General features: G+C 38.7%; 1 protein-coding gene across 1 annotated transcript in view; it reads left to right on the forward strand.

Moving 5' to 3' along the window:
• The window catches only part of LOC114031809 (ras-related protein Rab-12-like), a 50,795-nt gene that overhangs the window by 8,648 nt on the left and 25,291 nt on the right, over nt 1–16,856 (forward strand). Inside the window, exon 2 of the mRNA XM_027846949.1 lies at nt 194–928. Coding sequence (XP_027702750.1) covers nt 194–928 — 735 coding nt within the window. The remainder of the gene's footprint in view (nt 1–193; nt 929–16,856) is intronic.

A 16,856-nucleotide genomic window follows, 5' to 3' on the forward strand; every position in this document is an offset into this window, starting at 1 on the left:
AGGGAGGAAGGGAGGAAGGAAGGAAGGAAGGAAGGAAGGAAGGAAGGAAGGAAGGAAGGAAGGAAGGAAGGAAGGAAGGAAGGAAGGAAGAAAGGAAGGAAGGAAGGAAGGAAGGAAGGAAGGAAGGAAAGGAGGGAGGGAAGGAAGGAGAGAGGGAGCAGTACAGGACGCCCCACAGTACGCCACAGCACAGCTTTGGTGCCGCTTTGGTGCCCTCCGGCCGGCTCGGCGGCAGCCCGGTCCTCCCTGCCGCCAGGGGGCGCCGTCTGCTCGCTCTCGCCGATTCCCCGTCTGGGCCGGTCCCCTCCCGCCGGCTCCCGCGGCTCCGCGGCCCGCCCCCCCCCCCCCGCGCCCCTCCCGCGGGTTCGTCCCCCTTCCTGCCCCTCCTCGTCCGGGATGTTGCTGCCGCTGCTGCGGAATAGCTGCTTCCCTTCTTCCTCTCCCGGCGGCGGCGGCGGCAGCGGCGGCGGCGGCGGCGGCGACGCGGGCTCAGGGAGCCGGCCGGTGGGGCAGCTGCTGCACGGAGCCCGCGGGGCGGCGGGGCCGGACGAGGCGGGGAACAACGAGCCAGGGGCCGATCCCCTGCGGCGGCGGCGGGAGGAGGAGGCGGCGGCGGGGCCGGAGGCCGGGGGCCGGGCCCGAGGGGCGCCTCCTCCGGGGAGCGGGCCGCGGACGGAGCGGGAGCCGTATGTGTCCATGGATCGGGGGGCCGCGCTGCAGAGGCGAGGCGGAGGCCTGAGCGGGGGCGTCTCGGCCGCCGGCTCCCCGGCGCTGTCGGGCGGCCAGGCCCGCCGGAGGAAGCAGCCGCCCCGGCCGGCCGACTTCAAGCTGCAGGTCATCATCATCGGCTCCCGGGGCGTGGGCAAGACCAGCCTGATGGAGCGTTTCACCGACGACACCTTCTGCGAGGCCTGCAAGTCCACCGTGGGTAAGCGGGGGGCAGCGGGGACCCGGGAGGGGCCGAGGAGGCCCTAGGAGAGGGGCCGGGGGAGAGGACGCGCAGATCCCCTGGAGGGGACCGGGAAGCCCTCCCCCTGGTCCATCGGAGGCCTGGGACCCCTCCCCCCACCCTCGACGGAAAGATGGGGACCCCGGCCCCCGCGGCCAGCCCCGAGCGCCCTCCCCCCTCTCATGTCCAGCCCCCCAGCCCTGGACTGCCAGGGGTCTCCGCTCTCCAGACAGCTCCTCCCCAGCAGACTTCTCCCCGGCCTCTGCTTGCCCCTTCCCCACGTCCCTGGTGTTGACCTCATTTGTCCAGGCGTCCTTGAGCCTTTCTGACAACTCTAGCCCGAATTGCCACTTAGGTTCAGCCCCACACAGAAAGTGGGTGCACCGAGCCGAGGAGCTTCTCGGCGAAACTTAAGGCTGCTTCCCACTCCGAGGCCCTGATTTTATTTTGGTTTATATTATCTTTGCTTAGGGCTATCTTTCTTATCAGCTTCCATATACACCTGCCACTTGGTTCTTTTATTTGTGTATGTTCATCCTTCTACAAAAATACCTCCCTTCTCTTCCTCTTCTCCAAATATAGAATTGATTTATTCCTTAGATACCTCTCATGATGACCTGTTTCTTTAGACCCTCTTTATTTGCCTGTTCTAAGGTCAGATAACTGAGTGATGCATTTGTTTGGGTTCAGCTGTCCTAAGCAGTAGCCAGCAGCTAGAGTCGTTATCTGTTGAAACTCCTGACAGTCTTATATTACTAAGGGGGGGTGGATGGGGGCAGTCACTTGATACTTCGGGGTGGGACTCAGACAGGCATGTTGTGAAATTGAAAGGAAAGATAACAGTCACCTGCTGGGGCACACTCAGTGGCTTGTATGGCCTTGACTAAATAAGTGACAAAGGTGTATCAAGTTTATCTCTAGCAAAATTTCCCCCTCAGATTTTGATTAAAAAAAGAAAACAGTTCTGTGAAAGGATGGTATGGTAAAACTGGGTGTCTACTCATGATGAGCTACTGATATGATGTACTGAAATTTAAAATGCTTTTTAAAACTCTCCAAGGAAATGGATGAAAATAGTAGGATAGGGCAAGTTTGTTAATAAACAGTATGTTAAAGTACGTATGATAAAATAAAAGACTAAACTTTGAATCCTGTTTCAGTAACAGTGAATTCTGATAATCCACTAACACTCAGGCAGACTTAGTACTTCTGTGTAATAATATACCAGATCAGAAAATAAAATTGCTTTGCCTCATAAAACTGAAACTGAAGGGAAAATTTATGAAGGAAGGCAAATTTATTTATAATAAGAATACACTGGACTTCATAGCATTTATATGTAGCTTAGTTCTGGAAAGAACCTTGGAGATTTAGGCCAACCCATCATTTTGTAGATGAAGAAACTACTTTGTTTTGTCCATTTATCAATAACTGTTTTTGTGAAAAATCCCATAAAGCTAAGCTGGATCTCATGGCTCCTAGGCTGATGTATATGTAACCTAAATAAAGGAAAGCTGAAAAGGGAGAGAACTTTATTACATGGTGCTAGACTGGAGGTTCTTTAGCACAAAAGGAAATCACCTTGAATCACAGGCAATTAGGGATTTCCTCAGGGAATGTCCAAGAAACAGTGAATATTCATTTTTAGATTTTAACTTTTAGTGGATAACCTTTGCAAATCCAATTTTGTAAGATTCTGAAAGTCCTAATTAATTAGCAAACTTTCCTTATTCCTTTTTTGTGACTTTATTTTGAAAGTTTATGAATTTTTTTAAATTCAGTACCTAATGTTGAAGGACAGAACCTGTAGATAATTTTTGATTATAAAGCTGTTCAGTGCTGAACATTGTTAGTACTGATTCTTCTAAGGGCATATTTACACAGATTTTTAAAATTTTAAATTGTAATCCAAAAAAATTCCATATTTTAAAAATCTGAATTTCTGGTTAAAAAATACACACACACACACACTCACACACGCACACACGCACACACTGAGATTTTCTTTTCCTTACTGCTGTTTTGAAGCAGTTGATTGTGGAAGTGTTTGATCTTCCCTCCCATTTCCTTTGTTTCCTTTCTAAGAGTTGCTCTTTTGGCACTTATTTGCTTAAAAGTCTGATTTACCTGGAAATATAAATAGCAGATTTTATGGTGAGAATGATAAAAAACATTATCTAATGAGTTTTATTCATTTTTTTTAGGTTAAGTAAACAATGACAAGTTTGCAGATTTATCTTTCTTAATTTTAAGGGTCATCTTTAAATACATAAAATAGCCACTATAATTGTATCCTTAAAGTTACATTTGTGTGCACTGGGATAAAGACAAAACATTAGTAAGTCATTGGATTCCACATTTAGGTCATTGAACTCTGATGCTACTGCTTTGTTACATTTGCCTGAGTTGGGGTTACCCAGAAGTATGACATTGTCTGATTAATTCAGGCCTACCATGACTTGGGTCCTGTGCTAAGTATACAAAAATATCTTAAGACACTTTGGCCTCAAGGGGCTCAAAAGCAGGAAAGCTAATATACTAGTTGTATCCAACAGACCAGTCCTATTGGAGGTCTGAGGGAAAGGTGAGAAGGACTACTTGTGGAAGAGGAGGGATTTGAACTGGGCTTTGCTGGAAGAGTTTGACTTACACAAAGAATGGAATTTGGTGTAAAGAAAGCATAATAAATCAGGACTCACTGCAAGTAGATCAGTTTGGCTATATTGTAAGGCTCCCATAGAAGAGTTGTTAGGTCAGACTGTAGTAGCATTTTGTATGTTAGAGTAAGGCATTGGGAGTTTATTGTGTGGGCATTGAGGAGTCATTAAACGTTTTTGAGCAATGGGATCTTCAAAATGGTATGTTAGGAAAGTTAGTAGCACTTGGAAGACCAATTAGGAAATTTACATTAATTCAGGGGGAAAATAGTGGGAATTGAAAAGAAGATACACATGAGAAAAATTTCAAAAGAATTACTAGTCAGTCAGTAAACATTTATTAAATGCCTACTATGGGACAGGCACTATGCTAAAGGATGAGGATGCAAAGAAAGATAAATGACAGTTTCTGCTCTCAAGGAGCTCACAGTTGAATGGCAGGGACAACATGAAAACAACTGTATAAACAGCTGTATACAGGATATATACCAGCTATATACAGGATAAATTGGAAATAATCAACAAAATGTAGGCACTAGAATTAAGGGAGGTTAGAAAAAGCTCCCAGTAGAACAGTAGTGTCACACTCAAATAGAAAAGGATCCCTGCCATCTGCATATCGATTTAGAAAACCAGAAATAAACATTATGCTGTATTTTTATTTTGTTAAACGTTTCCTAATTATTTTTACTTTGGTTCTGGCTTCACTTGGCAGTTTCTCTGCTAGTTGTGGTTGTGAGTTTGACACCTCTGCTGAAGAAGGTGGTATTTTAGCTGACTTGAAGGAAAACAGAAAAGCCAGGAATCTAAGGTGAGGAGGTAGGACATTCCAGGCATGAGGGACATCTCCTTAAAGTGGTAGAAGTTGGGAGTTGTAGTGTGTTGTTTAAGGACCAGCCAGGGGGCCAGTGTCATTTCGTGGCAGAGTAAAAAGAGGAGAGAATATAAAGTGTAAGAAGATTGGAAAGGGAGGGGGCAAGTTATGAAGGCTCTGAACACCAAGATTTTATATTGATCTTGGAGCCACTGGAGTTTATGGAATAAGCGGGTAACATGCCAGGACTTAAGTTGGACTAGATAAGCTCCACGGTTGACTTTAGGTTTTGAGAGTGGGTAACTGGGAGAATGACTGACAGAATAATAACTAATTTATATCAAGCTTTAAGTTTTGCAAAACACTTTTCATAACAACTCTGTGAGTTAGGTAGAAATAAGAGGTTGCAGAAGGTAGTGGATTTAAGGGGAAAGATAAGTTCGCATTTAGATATTTTTGATTGAATTAGCCATATACACATGCTAAGATAAACAATGATCTATCCCTTTCATTTGTGTGAGGAACTCAAATGTGGAAAATCTACCAAGACAGATTAGCAACTCATCTGTAACATAAATAATAACCTTAGAGAATTGGGGCCCCGAATTGCCCTTGATCATACCCCTCATATGTATAAGAGACTTGAATAGAGGTCTTTCTGACTCCAAGGCCAGCTGCCTATCAACTGTACCAAGGTGCCTTTCTTTCTAACTATTGGTAGGAAAAGAGTATATGGAATGATCATTCATTTAATAAGTATTTGTTAAGTGTTTGATATATTCCAGGCACTGGGAATACAAACACAAAAAAGAAATAGCCCTTGCCCTAAAGGAGTATGCGTTCTATTGACAGTCAGTAAACATTAAGTGCCTACTATGTGCCAGGCATTGATGGGGAAACTACATGAACTTAGATAAAGTCCCAGTTGAATGATGCAGACATACAGAGCATAGTCTTAAAATTTCAGGTCTAGAGAGATCAATTCCAATTGGAGTGGTCTGGGAAGTTTTTATGGAAAATTTTTTTAAGCTGAGGGTTAAAAGGCCATTGTGGCAGTGTAATTGTAAGTGGGAATAAATAATGGCAGAGTAGTGATAAGTGGAGATTAAGAGGAAATGATAAATACCTAAGAGTTAAGGGACCTTAAATGAATCCTTTTTAAGTCTCCTTATTTCCATTTCTGTTTATATAAAGGATATACCCAAAGTCATTGAAGTTTTGAGCTATTAAAGATTACTATTATAATACTGAAACTAAACTAAGACTTTGGATACACACTATATAATAGAAGTGATAGTTGCTGCATTTATCATCCTGACAGGAATGTTGTAAAGATCAATTTATTCCTGGAATTCCTTGGGGTATCACAGTATTTTATAGTTACCTAATGTGGATACATACATATTAAGACATTTATCTCAGTTAAGGCTAGTCTTGGAAATTTGATCCATGTCTGCTCCATCTGGCTTCACACAGAGGAAAGATTATTTCATGGATGGCAGATTATAATCCCCAATTTTACCACCATTCTTGTGAATGTTTGCTTTTGGTAACAAATGCAACTGGCCAAGAGTATGGATCCATTCTAGGGAAAATAACTCATAGTATATACCCTGCTACTGGTGGGTATATACTGGTGGTGAGTATTGGATGCCTTGTAATTAAAAAGAAACAGACTAAACCTATCAAAAGGAAAATATTAAACTGTCTCTAGAATAATTTGAACTTTCTTTACAAGATTATAGAAATACTTTTTTTGATTTTGAATGAGGTTAAGAAACCTTTTTTTGTATTTTTAAGTGAATAAAATATTGCCTGATACTGCTATTCAGTACAGGAGCTCATATTATAAAAACTCATATTGTGGGGGAAAAAAAGCTTAAATATATTAATTGATCTACGTAATAGTGATTGTCTTCATATAAGACATTTAAAGATAGGATTTTTAAATTAATAATAGTATTGGTTACTTAGTGAAATTTTACGTAGTACTTTTGACAGTTTAAAAAACGTTATATGGAAAGTGCAGTGCCAGCTTTTCAAATTTAAAATTAGACGTAGAAAAGACGATCAGCCTTGCAAAGGAACATGCTTTGACTACTGCCTTTCTTACATGCCTCTACTGTTCTTTCACCTGTCCTGTGAACTTTCCTGTGACTTTGGGTAGCCTGGTTAGGCCTCTACCTCATTCGATGAGTAGAAAGGATGCAACAGAAGCACCGTTCTGCCTTTTCAATTCCTATGTGTTATTGGCCTCTTTTGGTGTTTTTCAGCTTCCAAAGGGAAGTTTGTTCTATGGCTAGAAAAGTTCTCAAGAGCAGAAGCAGGTGGTCAAACTTTAGATGAAATAAACATGTCAATGATTGACCTAATGTCCATTTTATATTCATGCTAATTTTTTTTTGCCTTTAAAACTAAAAAAGACCAGTCTATTGCATGTACAATGAAGCAAATTTCACATATAAATTATTATGCATACTTACTGATTTTTTTTGATTGCTTACATCATGTATTGGAAAGAACACTGGATTTGGAGTCAGACCTGGATTTGAAGCCTGGCTGTGCTGTTTATTAGATGTGTTTCCTTCAACAATCCAGTTTATTTCTTTGAATCTCAATTTTCTTGTCTGTAAAATGATAAATCTTTTACAGGATTTTTGTGAGGATTTGTTTTTCAGTCATTTCAGTCATGTCTGACTCTTTGTGGCCCATTTGGGGTTTTCATTTTACAGATGAGGAAACTGAGGCAACCAGGGTCACATAGTTAATAAGTGTCTAAGGTCAGTTTTGAACTCATGAATGAGTCTTCCTGACTCCAGGCCTGACACTCTATCCACAGTGCGAACTAGCTATTGTGTGTGCTTTGGTCAATTGAGTCCTAAATATTTTATGTTTTTTAGGGTTATTTAGGGGTCTTAAAATTTAATTTAATTTTTTTCATTTAAGCATTGTTTTCTCTCACCTTCCACCTCTGGGGGAAAAAAAAGCCCTTATAACAGATTCCTCTATTGGCCATGTTAAAAAAATGTAGGTGTCATTCTGAATATTTAGTTTATCACCTCTCTGTCAGTGGGTAGGTCTCATTCATTATTTTTGGTACTCTGCAGTCATGTTTGATCATTATGTTGATCAGGGTTCATAAATCTTTCAAAGTTGCTCATTTTATAATGTGGTAATGGTATAAAATTGTTCTCCTGGTTTTGCTCACCTCACTCTTCATTAATTCAAACATACAGGTCTTCTCAGGTTTCTCTGAAATTATCCCCTTTTTCATTTCTGATAGCACAATAGTATTCCTCATATACCAGAATTTGAATAGCCATTTCCCAATTGATGGGCACTGCCTTAGTTTTCAGTTCCTTTCTAGTTGTGTGATTTTTTTAAATGAGATTTTTTCCATTCTGTATTTCCCTTCTGGATTTTCTTTTTGCTATATAGAAATGTTGATTTATTTTTTTTATTTTTTTATTTTTTGTTTTATTTTAGTATCTTGCAACGTTACTGAAACTATTGTTTCAGTTTCTTTTCTGATTCCCTAGAATATTTTAAAGAAGCCATTATGTCATCAGCAAATAGGGTAATCTTAGAATGACCTCTTAAATATGAATTGTGAATATGAATTATGTGTATTTTTTCTTGGGGAGAGGAGTCATTTAAAATGAGCTTTACCAGATAGCCTTCCAACAAGTAGAAGATTATTTCAAACTTTGCTTTAAAGTACCTAGGTAACAAACCAATTAAATCAACCCTCTTTTACTCTTTTTGTGTAATTTCTTCTGTGACTTAATTAAATGAATCTATAGAAAAAAAAAGTTCTCTAAGAAGTCTTTTAATTTTTGTCCAATATCCATTCAGGATATTGGACAAAAAGTGACCAGAATGGTCTTACCAAACATGTTGTATGAGGATTGATTGAAAGAGCTTTTGACACTGTTGATCACCCCCCTCTTCCTGCATACTTCTCTCTACTTTCATGACACTATTATCTCCCTGTGTATTTGTCTGGCCCATCCTTAGTTTCAGATCTCTAGCCTATTAAAATATGACTGTCTCCCAAGACTCTGGCCTGGGTCCTCTTTTTTTTTTATACCATTCCTTAGTGATTTCAGCTATCATAGTTTCCATTATTATCTCTGTAAAAATGAAGCGGAAATCTGTATACCCAGCCCGAATCTTTCTCCAGAGCTCCTGTCCTATGTCACTGTCTGCTGGACATATCCATGTGGCTATCCAGTGGGTACTTCAGAATCAGTCAAGAAATATTTATGAAGTGCCTACTATGTGTTGTGATAAGTGATAAATCAATTTATATCAAAAATAGAACTTATTTCCTCTCTCCAGCCCTATACAGACCCTCCTCTGAACTTCCATTTTTCTTTCAGGACAATATCATCTTTTCATTTGTCCAGATTTAAGACCTTTGAGTTATCTTTCAGGTTCCTTTCCTTCCCCTTTCTCCCCTACCCCCACAGTCCCTAGTACATAGGTCCTTATCACTTCTTACCTAGACAGTTTCAGTAACTTTTATGATTGCTGCTTCCTGTCTTTTATCCTATCCAATCTGCCCTTTGACATAGCTGCCAAATTAATATTCCTAAAGCACAGGTTTGAATGTGTTCTCAGTTTGCATCTGTGGTACCCTGTTGAGTCTAGGTTAAAGTACAACTATTTTACTTGGCATAAAATCATTCGTAGTATAACTCTAGCTTGCCTTTCCAGATTTATTTCACATTACTCTCCTTCACAAATTCTGTGTTCTAGCCAAATTTGCTTACCTGCCTATTTCCTGTATTCAGCATTCCATTTCATATCTCACCTCCCTGACTTGCATAACTTGTCCCCTTTGCCTGGAATTTATTCCCTTTTCATCTCTGCATGTGAGGATTCTGAGCTGTCTCAGGTGCCAACTCATAGGGAAATTAATACTTTTGTGTTTCTCCTAGCTAGTTATAGTGTATTTACTTATCTGTGTTAAGTGTTGTATCTGATTTTAAGAGCAAAAACTACTCTGGGTTTTTTGTTTTTGTGTCAGTTCCTAAAAAAAAAACCAAAAACGACCTTGCACATAGTATGTACTTAATGAATGCTGGTTGAATTGAATTTAATTAGAGAAAAGGTGTTGTCAAGTAAAAGGGGGATTAGACATTTTCTGCCTGGCCCTCTAGTGTAGAATTAGTTTTAACTGGAATTTACAAGGAAGTTTAAGTGGACTTCCTATAATTAAAACAGGTCTCAAACAGAATAGATTATTTTAGAAGTATTTAGGTCGAAGCTGGGTGGTCATTTTGGCATATGTTACTTATATTTGCTATGAGTCCTATGAAGCAGACATTAAATATAAAATAAGAATTAAGTATAAATCATTCTAGGTCATATTGTTTGGTAATAGCAACTTTGGCTTTAGGCTCTTTGTCATATCTACTGGGTTCAGCCCCTCTCTGAACAGATTTCTGTTTTGGAAACCATTAGGAGAGGTAATGCCTAAAGGATCTGGGGGTAGGGGTAGAAAAAATGAATGTGTACTGATAAGACTTCATGGTGGCCATAGGGTCCATACCTATCAGTCTCAACACATGATGTAGAAGCAATATAAGTGAGTCAGGGAAATAGGTATTTAGCTCTAATAGGTAACAGAACAAAAGAGAAAATCTAATTTCTTTGTTCTGAGAGTAACTAAGTTTTAGCTTTTCCTCCCCTTCCCCCGAAACCCAGGATAAGCATTTGATATTGGAGGGAAAATACAATCATTTATTTTTTTCTTGATCTTTATATGCGGTCTCCCAGCTCTTGTTCTGTCTGTTTAAAGAATGGGGGAAAGCTATCTATAATTTTTATTCAGAAAGCCCAGAACCTTGCAGTTCCACGTTGTTCCATCTAGGAATGTGTATAAAGATTATATTGCCAAGATGATGTAATATGGTGACTCAGGCAAATGTGAATTAGAAACTGCTGTTGCTTGGTTAACATTTGAGTTTTTATGTAGGCATATGTTATGAAATGTGTAATTGACTTTAATGAATTATACAAACTAATGTGCAAACTAATTGTAATAAAAACAAGATAAAATCACCTTTCAAAGAATGATATTTTGCATGTTACTAATTGTTCAGGTTTTTTTAAGTAGAATTAAAATCTATTTAAAACCTGGCCAACCACATTAAACATTTAATTTCTGTCTTGACTATTCACTGACTTTTTTTTTCTTTTTTTTTTGTTGTGAGGCATTTGGGGTTAAGTGACTTGCCCAGAGTCACACAGCTTGTGAGTGTTATGTATCTGTGGACGGATTTGAACTCAGGTCCTCCTGATTACAGAGCCAGTGCTCTATCCACTGTGCCACCTAGCTGCCCCCACAGACCTTTCTTAAGAAAGGTTTCATTATACTTTGAATTGACAAAATTTTTTCGAGATTCTCTTTCCCATACATCCTTTGCAGAATCTTAGATTTGCCCTTTGATTAAGCATTTGTTTATTTTTGTAAGGAAAACATATCTGACTTTTTGAAAACATTTATCAAACCAGACACTGTAAGTCAAAAATGCAGTACTTTGAAGAGACAAGTGTTATTACTATTTTATGAGGGACGTCCCTGGGTACACAGTGAAATCTAGGAGAGAGAGAGAGAGAGAGAGAGAAATATATATTTATTAGCTTGTAATTTGGTACTCTTTGCTTTTGGATATTACAGTCTTACTGGAGTAGTATGGGACTTTGCTACTAATTGGAACTCAGTGTGATTTAGTCCAAGACAGCATGCTGGACTAACATTTGGATAACTTAATTTATAATCTTGATTCTATTACTTTGATTTATTTGATTTTTTTTCTATTTGTTTGATTCTGTATGGCCTTGAGAAATGTCTTAGTTTCTGGTTTTCCATCCATATGTTATACTGAGGAAGATATTCCTGTTCCTTCACAGGAATAATATTTTATTTGACATTTTAATTGCTCTGTGATCTCATCCATGTACATACTCCTGCCAGTGCCTTTTCATCTTGTGCCACTCTTGTCAAGCCTCCACAAGCATTCTTCCAGTGCCCTGGGGGCCTTTTTTTATTTTTTACATTGCAATGGAGCATGTATTCTACCTATGGCTAATCTGCAGCTCTTCTGGAAGCTTCCAGTTCCAGTCTTATATCTCTCTGATGATATCTTATAAACTTACTTTTACATTGAAGTTATTGATTATTAAAATAAATATTGATTTAATTTGGAAGAAGCAGTGTATTTGCAGAAAAGAGTACTGACTTAAAAGTCAGAAAACCAGGGTTCAGACCCTGCCTCTGATGCTCATTATGCCTGTGTGTTCTGGGGAAAGTCACTAACCTATCCTGGAACCTCAGTTTTCTCTTCTGTAAATTAAAGAAATTGGACTAGATGGTCTTAGAGGTTGACAGGTTTACATCTCCAACCCTAAACTCTTCCTAAAATTTCCCTACCTCTTTATCCTCTGGCATAGACTTAAGTCCTTAAAATGCTTGATGTTCATGATGCTCATTTCACAAATGCTTATCATGAGTACTCCAAGATAACCAGGTGTCCAATGAAACATCATTTTTTGTGGCTTCTGGACATACAATAAAACCAATCTCTTCCTTACCTGTTATTGGCTTTCCAGGGAGCTCCTCCAAGCCAACTCTCATTTAGTAGCAGTTTTTCCCTATATAGTGCTAGTATAAAAAATATGACCCACTTCTTCAATTCACATTTAAAATGCTTGACAGCTAAGTTAATGTTCATAGCCAGCACAAAGACTTTGTCAGGTTTTGTTTATAGGTTTGTTTTTGTACTTTGTGTCCCTTTTTCCTGCCACTGTGTCACAGCCACTTCAGGGGTGAAAACTGGGGTGCACATCAATGAGGGCCATTTTCTTTGTTTTCTTTTGTCTTTGTTTTATGGGTTGCTTTGTCACCAAGTGGCCTTTCTGCTGGTGATGGGACTCTTCATACTTAGCTAGGATAGTTCTTAGAAAGCAGTCTGATGATGAGGCTGTACTTGAAGGCTTTCCAACATGGTAAACTGTGGCAGAACTTGCAGCGTCTTAACAACCCAGTATCATATCATACACCCCATGTGCTCAGAGCAAAATCTCTCTTCCTGAATCTATGCAAGTTAGGATAGTTTTTCCTTAAATGGTAGTGTTGACACCATCCTAAAGACTTGGTTGGCTCAGATGAATGGAAGGCCCAGGGTGTCAACATCACTTCTTGGTCACCTAAGAACAAAATAGCCATGAAGAACTCTAAGCAAGGGAGCTTTATTCAGCTATATCAATTGGAGGAGTTCTATCTTTATTGAATATCAACTTAGTACCTATCCTTTGTTGAATGACTTATGAATGTCTAATTTTGTTTCAGCATAGAACCAAAACTAACAGGAGTCTGGCCTGAGTCAGGACCCCCCCACAAAAAAACTGTAACAGATATTCTGTAAAGTAAGAAGGGAAGTATGTCACCTACATTTTACAGAGTAAAAATCCGAGCATCGCACATATAGCCAGTAAGTAGTAAAATAAGGACAAGAATTTTAGTTGCCTGACTCCTACTCCAGTTATTTTTTCCATTCTATTAGTAGTGTTACTGTTCCATACAAAAAACCAACATATTTATATATAACATTTCTGCGCACTAATTCTTCCTCTTATGACCTTTCCATTCTACAAAGAGAACAAATATAGTTTAGTGATACTTCTTAGAAATGATAGAAGTTAGGAAGAAAAAAAAACTTTAGCATACTTTTTCTGTAATTCTTCATACTTTTCTTACAGTTCATTGATTAAAAAGATATATCCTATAAATGATTCATTATAGTCTTAAAATCAGAGCATTCAGTCATTCTGAAATCATTCAAAATATCATGTCTGGAGAAGAATTGGCAAGTCCTCAGTTCCTTTGTGTTCTTAACAATCTCTCTTTTATTTAAAATGTATTCTGTTGAGGGCTTCTAGGTGGCGCAGTGGATGGAGTACCAGCCCTGAAGTCAGAAGGACCTGAGTTCAAATGTTGCCTCAAACCAACCACTTGACACTTACTAGCTGTGTGACCCTGAGCAAGTCACTTAACCCCAATTGCCTTTAAAAAAAATATATATATATAATATATATATATTTCTGTTAATTATCTGCTGACTCCTGTAGAAGATGTAAAATTTAGATAAGATTCCTGCCCTCATAGAGCTAATTACAAGTTTAAGAGAATATTATGCTTTAAAAAAAAAAAACCCAGCCCAACTCTAACACAGAATTAATACTTAAATGCATCAGAGGTATAAACTGAGGACTCACCAGTTCTTCTCCAGACATGATATTTTGAATGGTTTCAGAATGGCTGAATGCTTGGATTTTAAGATTTTAAGACCCTAGTTCAAATTCCACCTGACACTTACTAGCTCTTTGGTCCTGAGTAAGCAACTTAACCTCTTTAAACTTTAGTCAGGTGTCGAAGATAGAGCAACTGGGTTGATGATCAACTCAGATTGATTCTTGATGCATGAATATGTTTTTCTTATCCAAGATGGTTGTCTGATCTCTAAACATTTCATGTCCTAAAATAGATCACAGTCCATTATTAAGGTAAAAGGATGTGCCAGAACCAGCTTCAAACCCAGGCCCCCTTACTCCTTACATTCTTTCCCCCTCCAGGCTGATTCAGTGTCCATTCTTTTGTCTACTTTATTGCTATGTTTAATTTCATGTAACTTATTTTAGTCAATATAAAAGTTGATTTATAGTTTAAAGAAGTCAGTTGTTTTAAATTCCATATTGAATATCATAATATTAAGACAAGAGTGTTCTGTTTTTATTTAAATACATGAACCTATCACCATGAATGAGGCTCTGCAAAATATAAAGACTGATATAGTTCTGATTTTGCCGGTCTCAAAAGAAACTAGGAATTTTACATCATCTAATTAAAAAAAGGAAAAGTAGGTATTTCCAGGATGAACTCAGATATGAAAACGTAGAACCCTTAAAAGCCAATTGAGCCAACTACATCCTAAAAAGATACATGACTAAATGCTAATGTAAGAGATTTTAGGGTCATTGACTTTTCGTGTAACCTTAGTGGGTGTCAAATGTGCTCTAGTAATCAAACCAACTTTTCATTTCTTTCTATTAATTGCTACTAATTCATTTTCTTATTTATTCTTATCCTGGCTTCTAAGGCAGTGATAGTTCCTTATAAATTGATAGAAATGTACAATCTCTGTCCCATGAATTAGCTCCGAACCACCCCCTTCCCCCCCACCCCAGCCTTAGTTTATAAATAAACTAGACAAGTCTTTTTTTTTTCTTTTTTTCTATAAGCTTTCACTCATCTGGCTCTCATTTTCAAACCCTGGTCTCATAGATTTAGATAAACATAAATGTTATTGTCCATACAGTTTATACAGTAACAAATAACACAAAGACATAAATGTTTACAGTAGACTGACAGTGAAGAAAATTCACAGAGTCATTACTCTACTCTTCAAAAGCAGGAAAAAGAATGGAATATTCTCAGCAACATCAACTCCTTGAATTATAGAAAGTAATTCAGTTAGAATGGTAATTGTCTTCATAATGTCTCTTTACAAAATAATAGTTAAGTGCAGGTCACAGTGTCTCTTACAAACACAGATTGTAAACTAAGTTTCTCAGGAAAGAAGTTCTCTTCATCCTTTCTCTCAGTTCTTCAGTGGCTTCTCTGTGCCAAGACAACTAACCCACTCCAGAATGACAGTTAAAATGTTACTCTCCAAGATGCTATTCCTTCTTTTTTTTTTTTAAATGCTATTCCTTCTTAAAGACGTAGTCATAATATCCGAGTCTGTGTTAGAGGGAAGAAGGGAGGGTGACTAAGATGGGTTCCACCGCAGGAAGTTGGGAAGAACTAAAGTCAGTAAGGGGGTGGCTTAAGTTACAAGTGATTGAAGTGTAGATAAGTCTAAGACCAGGGGTGGAGAACCTGCAGCCTTGAGGTCACATGTGGCCCTCTAGGTCCTCAAGTGAGGCCCTTTGATTGAATCCAAACTTCACAGAACAAATCCCCATAATAGAAGAATTTGTTCTGTAAAACTTGGACTCAGTCAAAAGGCCACACCCCAGGACGTAGAAGGCCACATGTGGCCTTGAGGCCTCAGGTTCCCCATCTCTGTCTTAGATACAAAGTTTTGAAAGCAGAAACAGTGATCTTTCTAAAGAAGGGATTGTTTGAGACCTAGAAAGGAAAGCAGTATGTGCATAGAATAATAAACACATTTGTTCTGTAATCTGAGGGCCTAGATTCCAATCCTACCTCTTAAGCATGTGTTGGTGATGTCATTTAACTTCCCTGGGCTTCAGATTCTTCCTCTGTTTAAGAAAAAGTCTGTTGGATTTGATGCTTTGAGCTCTAAGTCCTTGATTCTTTGAGCTCTAAATCTACAATCCTGTGGTCCTCTGAGAGAATGAACCGAAATGGAGGAGAGGGCCATTAGAGGAAAAGGGACAAAGGAGAAGGAAGCAGAACTGCCTTGGTCACTTACAGATCTTCACTTGATTTTTTTTCTTTTATGCTTTTTTTTTAACTATTAAGGAATAACTTAAAACACCACAATATTTTTTAATCTAATGCTTTTTAAATATATTACCAACTTTATTAGCCCTTCCACAAAGGCAACATTATTATTGTACCCTTAAAAGGAAATAGAATCTCAGGGAAAATGACAATGAAACTCCCACTTTCTCAAAGATTCTTTTCTCTCTTAAAAATACAGTAATAGTGTCCATAGTTTACATGGGAAAGGTTATTGAAGCTGCTGTTAGATAAACATTAATTGGATCTTGTACAATGGAGAGAACATTGTTTCAAAGCCCAGTGATACAGGGTAGGGAGTGGTTTGAAATGGCAGCAGGCAGAGATGAAAAAATGTCCCTGTGGATAGTTATATGGAATGAAGTACTGCCTGAGTCTGGTGAGTCAGAGATAGGAGGTTGAGTCTAATAGGTCTGTCCTGGGGTAAATCCTGAAGTTGAATGGATTTCTTGGGGTTGGGTGGGGATAGATATGCTAGATTTTGGATATAGTGATTGACATTTATAGTTCTCTGTTTGGGGATTTTATTTTCATACTAAGTTTGTACTTATTTGTTTAATTGTCTGGGACTTCTCCTTTAAACTTCGGGAGAAGTATTTATAGTAAAGAAAATAAGACTAATGGACAGTGATTATTTTACCCACATTCTGCCAAGATGGACATATACTCAGCAATCAGCTAATTATGTGCTTATTGGGCCTGTTCTGTAAATGATTCTGGATGAAAAAGAAACTTTTTTTTCAGTCATGTAATTGTTTTTGACCAATCCACAATTGTTCTCTGCATTGATTGAATGCACACCTTGTGTATAACTGACACTGAGAGCAAAGTCTGTGTGTGTGTGTGTGTGTGTGTGTGTGTGTGTGTGTGTGTGTGTGT

The sequence above is a fragment of the Vombatus ursinus genome, unplaced genomic scaffold (genome assembly GCF_900497805.2).
Source record: "Vombatus ursinus unplaced genomic scaffold, bare-nosed wombat genome assembly UNPS02015255.1, whole genome shotgun sequence".
Classification (NCBI taxonomy): domain Eukaryota; kingdom Metazoa; phylum Chordata; class Mammalia; order Diprotodontia; family Vombatidae; genus Vombatus; species Vombatus ursinus.